Source organism: Buteo buteo, chromosome 18 (genome assembly GCF_964188355.1).
Source record: "Buteo buteo chromosome 18, bButBut1.hap1.1, whole genome shotgun sequence".
Lineage (NCBI taxonomy): Eukaryota > Metazoa > Chordata > Aves > Accipitriformes > Accipitridae > Buteo > Buteo buteo.
The window spans coordinates 18,661,030-18,679,053 of record NC_134188.1 but is presented as its reverse complement, the minus strand read 5'-3'; the positions used below and the strand labels follow the sequence as shown (position 1 = coordinate 18,679,053).

General features: G+C 44.3%; 1 protein-coding gene across 1 annotated transcript; it reads right to left on the bottom strand.

Moving 5' to 3' along the window:
- Nucleotides 1–6,723: 6,723 nt before the first annotated feature.
- LOC142041609 (high affinity choline transporter 1-like) lies at nt 6,724–14,347 on the bottom strand. The gene is made up of 8 exons (XM_075050603.1): nt 14,170–14,347; nt 13,016–13,129; nt 11,287–11,442; nt 10,645–10,793; nt 9,997–10,140; nt 8,864–9,017; nt 7,770–7,987; nt 6,724–7,245 (listed from the first exon to the last, which is right to left on the bottom strand). The coding sequence occupies exons 1-8, from the start codon at nt 14,345–14,347 to the stop codon at nt 6,724–6,726; spliced, it is 1,635 nt and encodes a 544-aa protein (XP_074906704.1).
- Between the last annotated feature and the right edge of the window lie 3,677 nt (nt 14,348–18,024).

The following is an 18,024-nucleotide window of genomic DNA, read 5'->3' as shown; positions in this document are numbered from 1 at the left end:
GCCCATACTAAAGTGCATCTCATTTGACCAGCCGAGCACACGATGTGGACTGCTCCTCATTGCCTACCCAATCACCGATAAGTGCAGTTCAATAGCATAATGCCAAGAATAAACCTCATTAGAGATTCAGACACTGGATGATAATTTCTACTTGTAATTACATTTCAAGACCTGTCAGTTAGCCAGTTGTTAATCCACCTAGTGTACATGGCGTTGATTTTGTATTGTTCCTGTTTCTTAATCAAATTTCTGTCTGATACCATCTCAGACACTCCAGAGGAGAAGTAGTCTAAAAACGTCAAGGAAAACAAAGACAATGGAAGCCTCAGGGTATCTCAGTGGATCTTGCCAGCCCAGGTGACAGTAGAGTGCTGCCCACATGCTGGTGTTTGCTGCTTTAAGTCTGTCTACTACAAATATTTTAACCACTCATTTCAGTCCCAGGTCCTGGACCACTGACTGTCCACTTTGCATGAATGTTCATTAGTGCATTGCCTGGGTCCTTTTTGGAGTGAACTATCTGGTTTCTTCGAAACCAAAACTCGGGTGCTATTCTGGAGACAGTTCACTCCAGAGGACTGAGATTGCACTAGACTGGGCTTCTCCAACTTCTGCAGTCTTCCACTTCTATTCCAGCAGGCTTTGCACCCCCACACTCTGGTTCATTCACTCTACAACTTGGCCTAGGGGCCCAGGACTGCTCCATCCTGCAGAAGCATTTAGTCATGTAGACATAACCTTTGACTCCACCGGGTCCTCTCCCTGCCCCATGGAGTCACCCAGCACAAGCAGCATCCAAGAGGCCTTTCATCTCCTTTGAGGTAGCTGACCAAAATCCAGTCCAGCCACTCTTAATCTGAAAGCTCTTTTTCCCATTTTTAGAATCTTTCTGCTCATTGTCATGCCTAAACCACAATGGCATCAGGAGCCTTGAAGAGTTCTTATCACAGCTGTATTCACATAAGTGATCCAGACCTTTCTGGCCTTTTTGGCCCAGCTTTTGTTAGTTTTCATAAATAACTGCATGCAGCCAGCTAAGCTGGACTTCTGTTTTTGTGGACAAATTCGGGTCCAGACCACTGTATGGCAAAAAAAAGGCAAAGTTTTATGAAAACTTTAAAATGAAAACTTTCTAGGATTCAACTGCTTGTTATTCCCAATGACTAAGGTGAGAACATATCTGAAAGGAGCCCCAGCCCACCAAAGGGATGCTGCTGCTGAACGTGTTTAGCCTCTAGACCATGCCACGAGACTGTCGTCGCATTCTTCCAGGGTCACAAAATTCACACAACGGCTGAGGTGGGAAGGCACCTCTGGAAATTGTTTAGTCCAAGCTCCTGCTCAGAGCAGGGTCAGTGAAAGTAGGTTGCTCAGACCTGTGTCTGGTTGGCTTTGGATAACGGAAGGGATGGAGACTGCACAACCTCTCTGGGTGACCTGTTCCAGTGCCTGACTACAATTACAGTGAAAAAGACTTTTCTTGCGGATTATGCTGTGTTTCAGTTTGTGCCATTGCCTCTTGTCCTCTCACTGGGCACCACGGAGAAGAGTCTGGCTCTGTCTTTTTTTTTCCCACCCTTCAGGTATTTATGTACATTGATAAGATCCACCTGAGCCTTCTCTTCTTCAGGCTGAACGGTCTCAACTCTCTCAGCCTCTCATTGTATGACAGATGCTCCAAACCCTTCACCATCTTCGTAGTCCTTCACTGGACTCTCTCTCACCAGGGCTAAGCAGAAGGGAAGGGTCACCTCCCTTGACCCGCTGGCAATGCTCTGCCTGATGCAACCCAGGAGGCTGGTGGTGGTTTTTCTCTCGAGGACACATTCCTGGCTCAGCCCCCAGCCACTCCTGGTGCCTGGGGTTGTTCCTCCCCAGGTGCAGGACTTGGCACTTCACTTTGCTGAACTTCGTGAGGTTCCTGTCAGACCATTTCTCCAGCCTGTCCAGGTTCCTGTGGACGGCAGCACACCCATCTACTCTATCAGCCACTCCTCCTTGGTTTGTATTATCTGCAAACTCACTGAGTGCGCACTGTGCCCCAACACTGAGGTCATTAATGAAGATGCTAAACAGCAGTGGCCCCAGCATCAAACCCTGGGGTGCACCACTAGTGATTGGCATCCAGCTGGACCTTGTGCTGTGGATCAGAGCCCTCTGAGCCTGGCAGTTCAGCCGCTTTTCAGTCCACCTCTCTGTCCACTTACCTAACCTGTACTTCACCAGTTTGCCCGTGAGGATTTTGTTAGACGCAGTGTCAAAAGCCTTGCTAAAGTAAAGATAAAGAACCCCCACTAGTCCAGTGTTGTGAATTAAACTGACCAGGAAAACTGCCCTCCAGCTATGAACAGAAGTTCTCGACTCATGCAAAATGAATGTTCACCATGTATAACAGAGCATTCTTCCAAAGATCTCAAAATCCTTTTGGAGTCCATTAAAATGCTGTCCTTCAAGGGACTGGCAAAGTAAAGCACAAGTGAGTCAAGTGAGTTGCCTAAGGTAGATTTGCAAAGTCTAACTTGTGCATCAATAACTCCAGGGTCAGATAAGATAGCTGGTGGAGGGAAACAGAGGAGGGGAGGAGGAAAATGGACACTTTTGCCGAGGCAGATCCTATATTACTTCAAGACACCTGCCAAAAGATTTAAAAAAAAAACATTTGGCCAAAGAACTGAAACAAAATACTGTCTGTTCTTGGGGTTGTTTAATGTTGAAGAAAAACATTTCCTAGCAGAATTAAAGAAAACTTTAGCTATACAGCATTTGGGATGTTCATGCTTTTGTGTCTGATAATGGAAACCTTACTTCAGTTCACGTTATTCTCCTTCTTCTGATTATTCCAGACAGCCCAATTTCCAGTCACAAAGATGATCCTGGGCCCTACCTGGGGGGCAGATAAAGACATGCAGCGGCATTCCCATCCCAGAGGATGATGGATTACCTTGAAGTTTTAAGGATCAGCCCAGCAAGCTGACTTTTTTTCTGGATTTACAAATGTCCTGCTGTGGGGGGTTAATGCCTTCCAATTCTTCCCTTGTTATAGGAGCACAGAAGTCAGCGGTGGTCTAGAGCAGGAAAAGTTATTAGAAGACCAACAAGCTCTGCTAGCTGAGCTGATGTATTCTCCAGCAGAGGTTGTAGTAAAGTCTGAGAACAGCAAGGGAAGATTGGTGTGTGGCATGTGGGGTAAAGCCAGAGAGCACGGCATTTGCATGGAAACAATGAGAGGATCATCCTGGCCCCATGCAGCTCATAGCTCATGTGGAAATATCTCCCTGAGAGTGCTGGAAATGTCTGGCAAACCTGCAGGTGTTTCTTTGCTTTCTTGCTGGACACCAGCTGTTATTCCATTGAGGACACATTTAGGAAATCCTAAAAATGATCATAAGTGAAAAGGGGAGGAGATGCAGTTTTCCCTTCCGAAGTGTTATGTTCCTATTTTTCTCATCTATGTAAACCAGACATCCAAAGATGCCTGGTGAGGATCTGATGAGATGCTGAGAACTCACTGCAAACCAAATGCTTCCCAAACTGCAGGTCTTTTTTTTTTTTTTTTTTAATTAGACATGACAGATAGTGTATTATTAACCCCAGAAATGCCAGAAACAGGTAGCAGCTGTCTAAGCTGAGAAAAGTTAGTGAAAACTGGATCTATACAGAGTCACTGGCATGGACACATCTAAGACACAAAGGAGGTAAATCTACAAGTGGAGAGGTAAACTGAGGCCCTCCAGTACCTCAGCAATTTTTTTTATAAAGAGGGGGTAAGGAAAAGAAAGGAATACTGAACTGGAGGCAGTAACTTGTAAGAGGAATGATTTCATGGGAGCTGGGTCATTATCCCCCATGCTGGCAACACCTCAAGGACTTTGGGTGTGCTGGACTGAAACAACTAGGCATTTTGTCATTAAATATAGGCTAGAATGGCTTTTATATTTATTTTACTTGCAGCTAATTGCTTTCAAAACTTTGTCTGACCTTGATGAATGTTTTCTTATTAAGCTTACTGGGGGATGTTCTGAGAAGGGAGTCATATAAGGATGGAAAATGGTAAACATTCAGGAGAGTTACAGTAATTGTGTCTTTGCCATTTTCATCTCTCCACGCGAAGCAGACCGTGTTTTAGTGGTATGAAATTCAGAGAAGCTTCGTAAGGGCACAGTGCCTCTGCTGAGTATGCCAGATACCACTTACAGTGCTAAGACTTTCCTATTTGAAGTCGCTGGGAGTTTTCTGTGGTGACGCTGAGTGGTGACCTGATGGTGGTGGTGATGCTTTTCAGTAAGGTCCTACCCCAGAGCGCTGTCCTTCGATGCTTTCTCAGGAAGCTGTGGATCTATTGCCCGTCAGGCCAAGCGTGTGAACACAGAAAGGCTTTAATGTCAAACTTTGAGACTCTGCAGGGGAACAGCAGAATTTGGGCACAGTGGCGCAGAGAAAAGATATCTTAGATGTAGTCATTTGCCTTTCAGAGCCTCTGGGCGGGATGGTTGGTGAGTGGGACGCTGACCTTGACATGAGGACGCTGGAGTTTCACTCTCCTCTGGGCCATGCAGCAGGTCTGTGCCCTTCTGCAAGTGCAGTATGTCAACTTTGGTCTGCTCCACACAGAGGGCTGTACAGGTCCCCAAACTAGGTCACCCCTAAATCTTTCAGGGGAATATACTTAAATCAGCATACAGCAACTGCAACTCAACAACAAGAGCCCAGTTCTTCTGGTGCTACGGTAATGATAGCTTTGGTGTCTCCCTTGGCTAAGCATGACCTCACATGCTCCCACTCAAATCACTGGGGTGTGAAAGACTTCAGTGGGTGACAGCCTAGAGCCATAGTTAATGGTAATGCTCTTAATTTTCAAAACATTTTTTTTTCCCTTTTCTAGACACATGTTATAATTAATATTTTGTGACAGTCTCTAGAGATACAGGAAAGAATTTCTGGTCTTGGTTTAACAAAGGATATCAACAGGACTGCTGTGCACGGGAAGTTAAGTGTTCCCGGGTGTTTACTAACACTAGGGCAAAGCATGAAGTTGTGTGATATTTTTCTGCTGAGAGCAGAACCTCCACTTTGCTGAGGATGGGTATTCTAAGGGAGACAGATGCTCCACGTGGGGAGCAGCGTCATCAAAGCCATATTGAGAACTTAGGGCTGCCTGCCCTCCTCCCGAGCCACTGCGCTTGCCTTGGTACGGTTTGGAGTGACACGTAGCTCCTCGCTGATCTTGCTGCGGCTGTGCGTGGTGGCACCGGCAGAGTTTCTCACCTTGTGCACGCACAACGGGGTGTTCAGCCCGTGCTGGAAGCAATTCACTGCGCAGCACATCGGTTTCACTCTCGGCAGCTCAGTTGGCCGTCAGGGTTGCTCTGCTGTGGGGTATTTTGGATATGTGGGTACATATCTTCCCTCCAACAGTGCCAGGTGTTTCCACGCGCAGCAGCTCCCACAACCGCTTTGTAAAGGTTTTGTGGCGAGGGGCTGCCCAGAGCGCGGTTCCTGCTGGCTGTTGGGGGGGGTTTGCGACTGACCCCGGGTCAGCCACTGCACAGCTGCCGAGGGAAGCGTAAAGTGACAGCCATCCATGAGCCATCACTGCGGGATCCTTCTGAATCTTTATTTCAGCTCCCATCTTAACGACCCATCCCACTGTGGGATGACCTTGGTCCATCAGACTTCAGGCTAGAGGCCAAACTCACTAGATAGCTGGGTTGCTTTTCTTCTGACCCATCGAGAATTTATGCAACCAAGGTATCAGGGGCTTTTCGGGACAGACTTGGTGGCTTGAATCTTTTGGGATCTTGCCCTCAGGACTTCATGTCCCTGCAGGCAGGTTCAGGATCAGTTTCTAGCACCTTTCTGTCATCACAGTCCTCTGAGTCCTCACACACCAGTTTGTGTTTGTCCCCCACACCATCCCACTGCTGTGCTTGGGTAACACCTTCACACGAGTGATTTAACCAGGTGTTTTAGAGAAGACTCATTCAAGAGTCTCTCTGGCACCTCCATTTTTCCAGCTGGTTGAGTTTTTGTAAATAGTGGCTATGTAAAATTTTCTTATCCAGTAATTAATGGCTGTTGCTTCATCTTGCTCATGTGTTTCTGCCCTACCAGGTCATATGAGAGGGGATGTCCTCTCCTCAGCCACATGTCAGCAGACTGGCTGTGTGGCCTGAGACTGCGGCATAGGCAAAAGTTTTTGTGGTATCCAGGATAGCTTTGTAAAGCATACAAAGAATGGTGCAGAACTGATATTACTGCTGGCCTGCTGTGGTGGTTGCACTGCATTCAGTAATCTGTGTTTGTATAGGTTTGATGCGCATCGCCATCAGGGATGATTATGCTAAAACTCTAGCTCTTGTAATGGGAACAGGTTTGCTCACCTTTTTTTTAAAGTCAAGAATACTCAATCTATTAAACATTAATTTGTTTCCTTTGTGGTAAGAAAAGTATGTGGCTTGAAAATGCCATAAATGTTGGAGCATGATTTGTAGCCTTGCTTTCGGGTGGGGTACCGGGGCAAAGATTGTGCTCCATCAGCACGCGCCTTTAATCACTGCAGACTTCGAGCTCACACATTCTCCTTGGATGAACAGAGAGCGTGTTTATTACTCTGTGAGGACTTTAAATAATTCATTACTAGAGAAAGCAAAGGGAAGAGCGATGCTGTTTGTGCTGTGCTCTAATTGCGGAATGCATCGTCACCTTTCAAATGGGGCCCCAAATTTAATCACGATTCTCTTCTAGCCCAACATTTGGTGAACCCCTCTGTTTCCCCACCTGCCGCAGGGGGATGAGGGTGCCGGTTCCCCCTGTGATATTGCAAACATCCCACCTGCGGGGAAGGAGGTTTCTCTGAAACAAAACCACAGCCAGGTACGAAACAGCAATGATGGTCCCCAAGGTGAGAAGCATGGTGAACGTTTTAAAGGGGAAGAGCTGACTGTAGGTCCCATTCACCAGGGAGCAGCCCGGGTAGCAGATGATGGGGGGGATGCTCAGGGCAGGCTCCCCCGCCAGCACCCTCAGGAGGAGCCCAACCAAGAAGCCGGCAGCTGAGCCGTAGGTGTTGGTGCTGGGAGCGAAGAGAGCGCAGCAGAGCTGGGGGAAGAGCAGGGCATACACCAGCTCCCCGCTGAGGAACCAGAGGTCATAGACCGAGCTGGAGTAAAAAGCCAGACCGGCAGCCCCAGCCCCAAACACCAGCATGGAGATCCTCATGGCCCATAAGACCTCCCTCTCTGTAGCCTGTAAAACAGAGATCGTGACATTACAGACACGGCGTTTAGTGGTGGGGTGACCAGCACTGCCCTGCCCTGGGCTGGTTTCCACCAAGCCCTCGCTGCCTGCTGGCAGTGCTTGCCACCAGCAGCCGCCCAAGGCGGACACCCCTGGAGATGGAGCTGCACACTGTATTTTTAAGGGTCATGGGTTTATGCCGTTTCCATTAATATCCTTGTCCAAATTTTATACCAGTCATTTTATAAAGAGCAAATCTTTATAAAAAGCATTTTATAAAGAGTAAATCTTTATAAAAAGCATTTTATAAAGAGTAAATCTTTATAAAGAGCAAACACCAGTAGGGGTATTTGTATCCCTACTAAGGATATGAACACCCCTGACCTGTGTTTGAAGCTCTGGCTCCAGAACTCAGTTCAGCAGCAGAAGGACAGGCACCTCTAATCGCAGACCGCACAGACTGGATTAGAAACCACCTTGAAACAAAAGCATCTTGCCCGACACCAAAACTACTGAATGCTGTAACCAAGTACCTTTTTCCTCAGGATTTTCCTGTAGATGTTGTGAGCGAACATGGAGCCAGCAGAGAGAAGAGCTGAATCTGCAGAAGACATTGCAGCAGCAGCGATGGCTCCCAAACCAGCGATGGAGATGTATGCTGGGCAGAGATAGTGTAAAACAAGTGGCAGTATCATCGCTGATTCCCCTCTCTCGAGTGGACTCGGAAGACCATAGCTTGTCTGGTTCCAGTCTTTAAAACAGAACAAGGAAAAGTCACAAATCCTTCGCTGACATTTCCGCTGTCTTTGAAGCTGCCTTTCCACAGGGACCACTCACAGCAGGGCTGAGGACTGAGACCCACTCAATATTTTAGGACTTGGATTAATTTTTTTGGATTCTCTTATGATCTCTTGTGATTCCCCTTAGCATGCTGCACCTCTCACTAGATCAAAGATTTTCCTTTTCCCCAGGAGCATCTATAGAAATAGCTGTGCTTTGTGTGTTTCCAGAACTGGCACAGTTAAAGGTCAACCTTCTAGACCCTGCCGGTGAGGAGAAGGGAGTTTTGCTCTGATGCCCCTAGTGACAGATGAATTAATGAGTTCAACTGATTTCTTTAAATGTTCGGTGATCTGGCTGCTCTTTAACCCATCCTCACAGCCAGCACAGGACTGATCCCCTGGACGGGGGCTGTGAGTTTACAGAACTGAAGTTCCTGATTCCTTCAAGCAGGTTTTCTTCAGAACCTTATTAACAATCTGTAGTAATATTGCTGGGTCTTACAGGTGGAAGGTACTAACAGAAGCAAGCATAAGATTTCTTGGAAAATAGGATTATACAGGGTTTTTCAGGCTCTGCCTTCATATTTCCTCAAAACAAGTCCATGAAAAACCATTTCATCGTAATGAAATAGCTTTAAACAGGTCTTAGGGCCTTTTAAATGTCTCTAGGTAGTTCTGCACTGAACCTCAGAGGGTACAGACCACCTAGCTTGGTGGCCAGGGCTATGCTTTTAGGTACACAGGACTAGGTAACTTGAAGTCTAAATCAGGACTTCTTTGGACCTTGTTTTAATCACATTTGACAAAACCATGTTCATTATTCAGAGGCAAACAATTAGTTTTACCTGTCGATGCTGCAACTGCACCGATAAGCACAGAAGGGATGGCCATTGAGAAGCACCCAAGTCCAGAGAGGTAGGAGATGAGCCTTGCCTGTCCTGGCGAGGCAGCGGAGAGCACTCTTTGGAAGTAAGTTTGCCATGGGATGCTCCCAAGCACCTGAAATGTTCAGATGTTACCAGTGGTACCCACCAGGCTGCTGTAGGGCATCATCCATCCATTCAGGTAGATGATAGTCTTTACCGTTATAAAACTCTCATTTAAAATGCACAAACATTGCCAAGCTTTAACTATCGAGGGTGATATTTCTGACGTTTGAGGGTGTCCTTTTCCTTTGTTTTCATTGTGATGGATGTGAAATTTTGATCAAAACAGGTTAATAGTTTGGCAGACTGAGAAAGCTGAAAAATAGATTGCTTGACATAGTGAAACAGGCACAGAGGAAGGAAAAGAGAAGAAAAGTTTTTCAGGAATGCAACTTTTGTAAAACATCTATCCAAACTTAGCTAGAGTATAATCTAAAATTAAAAATAAAATCACCATTTTTGCTTTCTTAGCAGACAAATTTCATCAGATAAAATCTGAAGATTCTGTCCTCACCAAACAAGCTCAAGCTTCTGTGTGTCCCTGTTACCGATCAAGCAAACAACCTCCTGCAGTCTTGGCTATATTGGTAGCTCAAAAGTTGAGTTGTGCAGTGGAGCCAATGGCACCATGCTTGCTGATGACCTGCACTTGTGTCATTTTAATTTTTTTTTTCAAATAGAGGGAATTTTACATAATTGTGTTAAAAGCACACGATTGAGGCTGCAAGACCAACCTCTCAGAAGGTAGGAAATGCCTCATTTAGGTGCCAGAAGTGGAACTAGTTGCCTGCATGGCCTTAATCAAGAGGTACATTCCTTCACGTCGATAAAAGATGTGTTCCTGATGCTTCTTTCCTTCGCACAGCTGAGCCCTGGATCTCCCCAGTCCACTCAGTGTGCTGCAGAGTGGCTGAGAGAAGGTTTTACACATTGTCCTGCCCCTGCCAACTGTGCAATGTAGGGCTTCTGGCTGGAAGAACCCACAAGTTTTCCAGCAGAAAGTCCCCCCACAATCCCTTGTCCCAACCACCTGTCCAAGCAATACTCCATACCAGGTAGAAGAAGTCATCCAACCACCTTCCAAGATACTGTTTTTCTATCTTCCCAATCCAAGGGTCCTGGTAAGATTGATGAGTTGCTGTGTAATAAATACTTTCCGTTGCAGAGTTCACCAGGGCAAAGGGGATACAGACCCACTAGGATAGAGATGGAAATAGTTATTGATTTCCCCAGGGTCCATGTTCTTGGAGAATCTATTCAGATAATGAAATGAAGGTAGATGTAGAACATAAAGTAACATAAGATTAAACCAAGACTAAGTCTTCCTTTCTCCCCCTTCTTTACTCTAGATCTACACGTTTCTGGTTCATGGCATCATCAAGAACATGAGTCTGTAATTCGGGTCAATTGGTGCCTTCAGCAGAAAGATCATTCTCCTTCCCAGCCAAGATTGTTCTGGACAGGTTCTGCAGACCTTACTTGTGAGCAGCTGCATTCACCCAGCAAGGCCAATAGCTTGTGTGAGCACTGTCTGAAATGCATAAGGACTGTAAGACATTTCAGGAGACCTGTTCTGAAGAGAAACTGTAGGGCAAGGGCTGGTATTGGTAGAGTTATTTTTGGTCTGAGACATACTGAAAAACAGCAGGATTTTTTCCCTTAGTTAGGAAACTGGTAACAAAGAAATGCACAGGACTTGCCAGGCTGAGGGTAATGAAAACCAGCTGGATGACATCTGTGTATGCAACAGAGTAGAGGCCTCCCAGTAGAGTGTAGAGTATGACAGTGCATGCCGAGACAAGGACAGCCAGAGAGCCTCCAATGTCCAAGATGACCCTCATTGTTGCTCCTGCAGACAAGGGCAGCAGTCAAGTATTTTAAGACAGATTCATGTGTGCAGAATACAGAATAAATAAGGATATGTTATTCCCTTGATGCCGGCATACCACACTGTATGAGAAGCGCACGGTCCTCAGAGGGTGGGCAGAGTGAGGACTCAGGAGAGCCCATGTGCCCTTTCTGCTCTTGCTGCTACCTTGCAGCATGGCCTTTGCCAAGGCACCTTGCCTTCTTGCATCTGCTCGCCCACAGGTAAGAGGAAAGTACTAACTCCTATTACCAGACCTCTCTATTATAATATCATGAATATATACTACTGTCATTTGTTTCACACCTAAAAACATATTTTCCAGAAATGAGAAATGCTTGTGTTCCTCTCACAAAAGGAGACACGAAGCACAACTTTCCCCAGCTTAGTCCAACACAATTCCCAAATATGTATTGTACTCTGATAGCTGTGCCACATGACCTTTAACAAATACAACAGCAAAGTAAGTATTTACCCACGGATGCCAGGATAGCTGCAAACCAGAACACCTCTCCTAGGAGTGGTGGAATGAAGAGTAAGCTTCCCATCATGTTTCCATAAGTTTCCTGAAGGGGATCCATCACTGTCACATAATTCTTGGATCTCATTGGATTTACAAAGAAGAAACCACCTATCAGAAGTGATGACATTTTGGTAGAATTTTGCATGTTTTATATTCCAGGTAAAAAAAGTAAGAATACTATGGTGTCTGGGTATCAGACCTGTGTAGTGAGTGTGGAATTCGTACATAATGGAGAGAACAATGAAGCCAGCCAGACACCAAGGCCTCACTTCACTTGCCTATATGTGGGGATTTGTCCCTCTGAGAGGTCCCAGGTTATAAAGGACATCTGCTTACAGGTGACAGATACAACCCTCTGCTTTTGGTAGACCTACATCTTTCCAGAGTGGCTACTGGAGGCCGGGTGGGACCCCCTAGGGCACCCCAAATGGCACAAGATACCTGTGTGACTGTAACAGGACCTTGGCTCAGAGGACACCCACATATAACCCCCTCTCCATCTCCAATGACCTACCAACCTGAGACACAAAGTTTTCTGAAATGCTTCCTGTGGAAAATGTCAGTAGGCAGAGTGAGGCATTGAAGACTCATATTTGGCTAAAAAAAGACACAAATTTTTGTCCTTGACCATGTGATGCAACATGTTGATATTCCTTCCTTTTCTGGTTACATTTTCATTTTGGTGGCTTCATTGTCTCTTCCCAGAACTATATTGTTTTAATCTGCACATTGAGCTGAGTCCCACCCACCTTCATCTAAATATTAGACTTCAGACGTACAGCCATCTCATTAAAACCAAAGAATACGTATTGTGCCTAACCCTGAAGCTAACAGGACTGCTTGTCTGGGCACTACTGACCTGAGTAAAGATTGCAGGATCAGACCTGCACTCCTCAATTTCATTAGTAAGAATTACTCATGTAAGAAATGCTGGAAGTATATTTCCAAGCCTGATTCATATTCACGTCAGTTGGACTCTTTTCTCTGACTTGAGAATAAGGGTTATTGTTCTTTTAGAAATTCCTGTGCAAGGTCTGCACAGCTCTCCTTGCTTTAATCATCCTGTGTCCCTAGAGAGTTATGCTGTAACTCAGTGTGGACTGGAAGAAACTTTGGTCTTGGCGAGACAGCTGAACCTCAGTGTGAGTCCGAGTCCAATAATTCTTGGAGTTAGAAATGGCACTGGACACTGCAAACTTAGCTTACTTTCAACAAAATAGTGACCAGCTGTAAACTGGGATAGGCTGGATGCACTACATATTCATTCTGAGATGACACTACTCAGAAGAATGGTTTTAGTGGAAAAATCAAGACAGTATTATTTCATCACACAGAAATTTTGAAGAAAAAATTAAAATGATACGAATACTCTCAATAGTCAGTGAATAAGAGACCATGATAAAAAAGCAATATGCACATAGCCGCATGCTTCTAAAGTTCTCAGATAAGATTTTTGTCCTATAAATTGCTCCAAACAGGCAAAACTCTACACTAGCTCAAAGCTACCCCCATTTCTTATGTTTCACTTTAGAGGATAGCATTATAAATGCTTATTTGGGATCTGTGGGAGACTGAAGAAGTAAAATCACCTTTAAAATGTACTCTATACTCTGTTATGCATCTTAATATACTCATGATTTTTTTTTAAAGCTTATGTGTTCTGATTGCATGAATTATTTACCAATAACAAGGGACAAGGCAAACCCCACAGGTGCTTGGACCCATAATAGTCCTTTGGAAGGCAGGTAGACAATTTCAGCTGTGCCGTTGATATATGCTCCTCCAACCCAGGTGGCTGTAAACATGGAAAATGGAAAGGTAAGAATTGTGATACATATTCTCAACTAGTCTTGTAGAACACTCTGAGATCTTGGAAACCTTTTTCTCATATGAATATTTAATCACACTTCTATTTTCTTTATGAAGTTTTCTCCTGTAGTGAGATGTGCTGCTAAGTACAGCTAACTGTATTAGAATCTCACCAAAAGTAATCTCCTAAATAGTTCAAGAATGAATACCTATGTGTGCATGGAAAAGCTCGATGTTTAACCATTTAGAGGCAATTTTAATATTCTAATTTTTAATTTCATTTTTCTCAGTGGAAGACTTTTGCTAGAGCAAACAGAATTGCCTTTGTTATCCTCCTGTGACTGATAGACCATCCTTCATGAGCATCACTTACACATTCTAAGAAAATAGACATTAGGAAAAAAAAATGCAAGCAGGCATTGCAGTCAGAATACAAACCTACAACACAGGCTTAAGTGTCTTAGCCAGGCAAGTACCACTTGGGGAAGTCTTTGCAAAGAACAGGTCAGGGAAGGAAATTTCAGATGACACCAGGCAGCAAGGAGAGAAAAGGGAAGTGGAGGGCAGCAGTCAGTGGGGAAACATTTTCTCTTTAGGAGAGAGGCCAATGTTGACCATGAGTAGCAATTTATTCCACACAGAACTCGATTGTTCCAGGAGTAAAATTCTTCTGTTATGCTGGATAACAGAAACTGGTTCAAGATTAAGACCACAGTTCTCCTTAATGAAAAGTGTCATATTCTTCAGTCACTCTTAAATTAAACTCTTTAACTCTTAACTAAACTCTTAAATTATTCTCTTTAATTTAAAAGAATCTACATAAACATTAGGTTTTGCTCAGTATGAAGAGGTTTGGAAGAATCCATCCCAAAATGATTCATGAAACCATACTCCTTTAAAGCCACGCTTAGGTAAAATCTGCCCTGACATTAAAGGAGTTCACTTGCTTTGAAAGAAAAGTCCCCCAGATGTATGTAATGCATGTGTTTTAAGAAGATTTTTTTAAAGTCCTTTAAGAAAACTTACCTGTTGCAGTAAACAATCCAATGAAAACATTTATATTCCTGCCTCCAACTATGGCCATTTCAGTTGGGTTTCTGTTCTGCTGGTCCTTTTTGCTTTTCCAAGAAGCCCAAATGCCAGTAGCTAAAGTTAATGTAAAAAACACACTCAAAGATACCAAGCCTGGTATATTTAGAGCCATTTTCTGTTGCTTCGTTTAGATCATAGAGAGGAGTAATGGCTTGATAATCTCTGACTGAGTCCACAATCAGAGAAAAATAGAAAAAAATCAGAAAAAATAGTGCCACCTTGTAAAGAAGCTGCTAAGTATTAGTTTGCTGTACTTTGCAAGGAAAGGTGCAGCACGAAACAGAGCCATAAACCCAAAAGTCTTGAGAACTGGATGCAGAGTCTCTGTCTTTGGAGGACTACTGGCAATTCTTCTGTCTTCCCCTTTCCTCAGAAGATATCCAATCTTATTTTTCTGGGGAGGAGAGAATAAGAGGGTAGGAATTAGTGTTGATAAGAGCAAGGGAGCCCTGATGTGGAGGTGATACCATCTTGGCTTAAAGGAGGGAAAATGTTATATTTTGTCTGATATGCAACAGTATGAAAATAATCTGTATTTCTCTAGGTTCTAGGCACAAGGTTAACGCAGAAGATAGGGCTAAGAATTTGCCTGTTTAAAGTTGACTGAACTAAACCCACAATAATCATCAAAATAAACGTAGGAAAGAGTAAAAGAAGATTTACCACTGACCAACTGAAGGAGCTGCAAGCTGATACTCAAAGCAAGTGCATTATCATTTCGCTGCTGGAAACAGGCAGAAGAGCAAGGTGTTGTTAGACTGCAATAAAACTACAGGAAAGATACAGACTTTTTTAGACTACTTTGTGAAATTCCCTTTAAACAGACATAATTCTGAGAAAAACTCATATAGCGTTAAGGAATTAAGGCTGTTACATTTATTATAGACTTGCCACACCGCTATCTTTTTAGTTGCCCTGTAAATCTTTCATCTGTCCAGGTAAGATTCTTCATAGCCAATTCTATGTAAAAACTGCCCTATATAAGGCACTTGTTTGACTTTCCTGGATACTCGCGTTTATCTGCGGAGTGGGTAGTGCCTTTCCAGGCGGAAATGACAGATTTCTTCATCACTGATGAACTCTGAGCAGGAGTTTGAAAGCTCAAATCTTTAGGAAGGTTCTTCTGCAGTGTGCCATCTCCTGCAGACAGCCAGGAGTAGCTGTGCGTGGAAATGACAGTGGCACAGGTTAAGCATGTCCCACGGGCAGGGGATGGTAGGAACACACGGGCGCACGGGTGTTGGCTGTGGGAAGAAGAGGGGAGAAGTGCAGGAACCCCCACGTTTTCTGTGACACCTCTCTGTACAAGGGAAAATAAGGTTTTTGGTATGTTATGCAGTGACCTGGTGGGAAGACTCTATAAGGAGTGTTTAAAAAAAAAGTGAAAATTAAAAAAGATTAAAAGTCCAAGAACCAGATGATTATCCTGCCTTAGGAGAAATATTCCTTTATATCTATACTCAAATACTATTTTGACTGAGTGAGGGGTTTTAACTTTGAGCCAATTATTTACGTACAAAAAGGGACACCATGCATTTTTAAGGCACATTTTCTAGGTGGTAATTAGGAACACTCCCTTTCATCTCAATTGCACCTGCTACAAAGTTGTAGAAATTGCAGCTGTCAGTGGCAATGGAGACATTGGTTTCTTTGGGCCGTCTTCCTTGCTTAAAACAGGATGTTTCAAAAACTTTAAAAATGCTATTTACACACAGACACTCACTAAGCTTTTTTCTATGAACAAATGTTTTGCAGCATATTTCCTAGGCAGGAACAAAAAAGGGTTGAAGGTGCATGTGGATGGGTCTCAGCCCATTCTGCAGCCAGGCACTCCTGGGAGGAAATATCTGGTGTTGCATTCTTCATGTAGGGGTCAACTAAATTCGACATGTCCAAAGTAAGATTTGAATTTGTTCTTTGACATCGGCAGAAAACATCTGGACTGACTCTGCTTTTTACCATCTCTTGAAAAAAAAAAAAAAAAAAAAAAAAAGAAAAAGTGGCAGGCATAAAAATCTGCAGGGAAACTTCATTCAAAGACCCAGAGAGGTGGAAGGCAGATGTGGTAGGACAAAAGGTAAGTGAAAATGTTACACAATGGGATGAAGGAGACTTAGAGAAAAAGTATGGGTAAGGTAGTTCATCTGAAGCTGGAGTGTTTTTGATGATATACAGTGCATGGAAGAAGGATTGTAAAAACATACGGTTATACCGAGAAGACCAATTCCTCACTGAATCTGTTGTTGTGCTCTTTTGCCACTAGATGACTCTCAGCTACTGCATCTACTTTACCAAAAAAAGGAAATCTCACTAATGGAGAGATAGATGTTTGAGGTGGGCTTCACCTCCCTGCTCCTGATGGAGGGCTGCAGCTTTGGGTGCCGCTGCTGCGCTGCTCACTTCAAGCTCCCTGCGTAACCCATGGGGAGAAATATGCAATTTTAGGATGTGATTCACTGACCTATTTTAGGTCCTGTGAGGCAGGACAGAGCAAGGGCAGATCTCAGTCTGCTGGACTCAGGGCTGCTTTTAAGAGCACTGTCACTGTACCCAGTAGATGTTTCAGGGCTTGATTTGGCTGCTTAAATAGAGGTGGCTGATGCCACCCAAGACCTGAGGCTCTGAGATGTCCACATGGGCAAGCAGAAGTTACAGAGCCCCTGGGAAGACACACACCCCCTTCTGGAGCAGCAGCCAGGGTATTCTGGTGTATCATCTCCAAAGGTTCTGGGGATCTACTTGGAGGAAACTCAGCTGAGCTCTTGCTTTCTCCTTATCACTTGACCTTGATGGAACAAACTCTGACGTGGGTGGTTGATAAAAACAGAGGAGTGCCTGGAAGAAAGTGAGCAGCGCTGTGTGCCAAGTTTTCCATCTATTCTGGAAATGATCTGCACCGTAGTGAGCACTTACAGCTACTCAGCTGTGAAGCTAACCAACTGGAAGAAATAAAGATGGACAAAGCAGCGGCCTCTCTGCCTTTGACAAAATCCTTGCCCTGCCTTTCTAGGTTAAATGTGCTTTGTTATTGATGATGAGCTTTAGGTGGCCCCCTGTGGCCCACGGGCTCAGGAGGAAAGGGATGCTGCGGGGCGAGAGAGGTCTTGCAGGGAAAGGCATTTCCAAAGGGTGGCTGTCCCCGTCACTCCTCTGGAAAGGGACAAGCCCAATGAGCTGGTGCATGCAGGAAATGAAATAAAGTACTCTGAGAATCTGGAAAGGTTATTTATTTTTTATTTCCTTTGGGATTTTTTTAAAGTTTGTTTGCAAAGAAGTGGTTGCCTGTGAGGAGCTCCCTGGGAGACACGGGGCTGGGGCTGTGGCACAGGGAGGTCTGTGGGGACCAACCTCTCCACCACTTTGCTTTGCTCTGCTCGCCAAGAAAAACTGAGCACTGGGGCCTGAGGCATCTGAGCTATTTGCATCAAAATGATCTGACAGTTCCTCTTGAAATGAGGTGGCATGAAATAGTCTGTGGTTTCCAACCCAGGTATTTGAATCATGTCCTTGATGCTGGCAGCTGAAACACTGGGCCATTGGTCTCCAAACATTTACAATTTTTCAGATGGTGTCCTTGGTCTAAAATTTTATTCCTATCCCAAGTCAATCCCAGGAACATTTTTTTCTCTTCCAACCAACACAGATTTGTGTGTGGCTGATATCCTGCATGAGGTTCAGATGCAGAGGAGAGGGACAATTTGATTAGAAAGTAACATATTTTTACTCCTTGTGTGAGAGCCTGTGTGGTGAGACTGCACAGTGAGTAATAAATATAAAAATTAAACAAAT

Bases quoted from the DNA above. Each gene is read 5' to 3' on its own strand.
- LOC142041609 (XM_075050603.1), bottom strand. From the start codon at position 14,347: ATGGCTCTAAATATACCAGGCTTGGTATCTTTGAGTGTGTTTTTTACA. The intron at 10,794-11,286 runs GTAAATACTTAC...CCTTGTCTGCAG, and splicing joins AGCTATCCTGGCATCCGTGG to GAGCAACAATGAGGGTCATC. The intron at 10,141-10,644 runs GCAAGTCCTGTG...TCTCTATCCTAG, and splicing joins TTTTCATTACCCTCAGCCTG to TGGGTCTGTATCCCCTTTGC.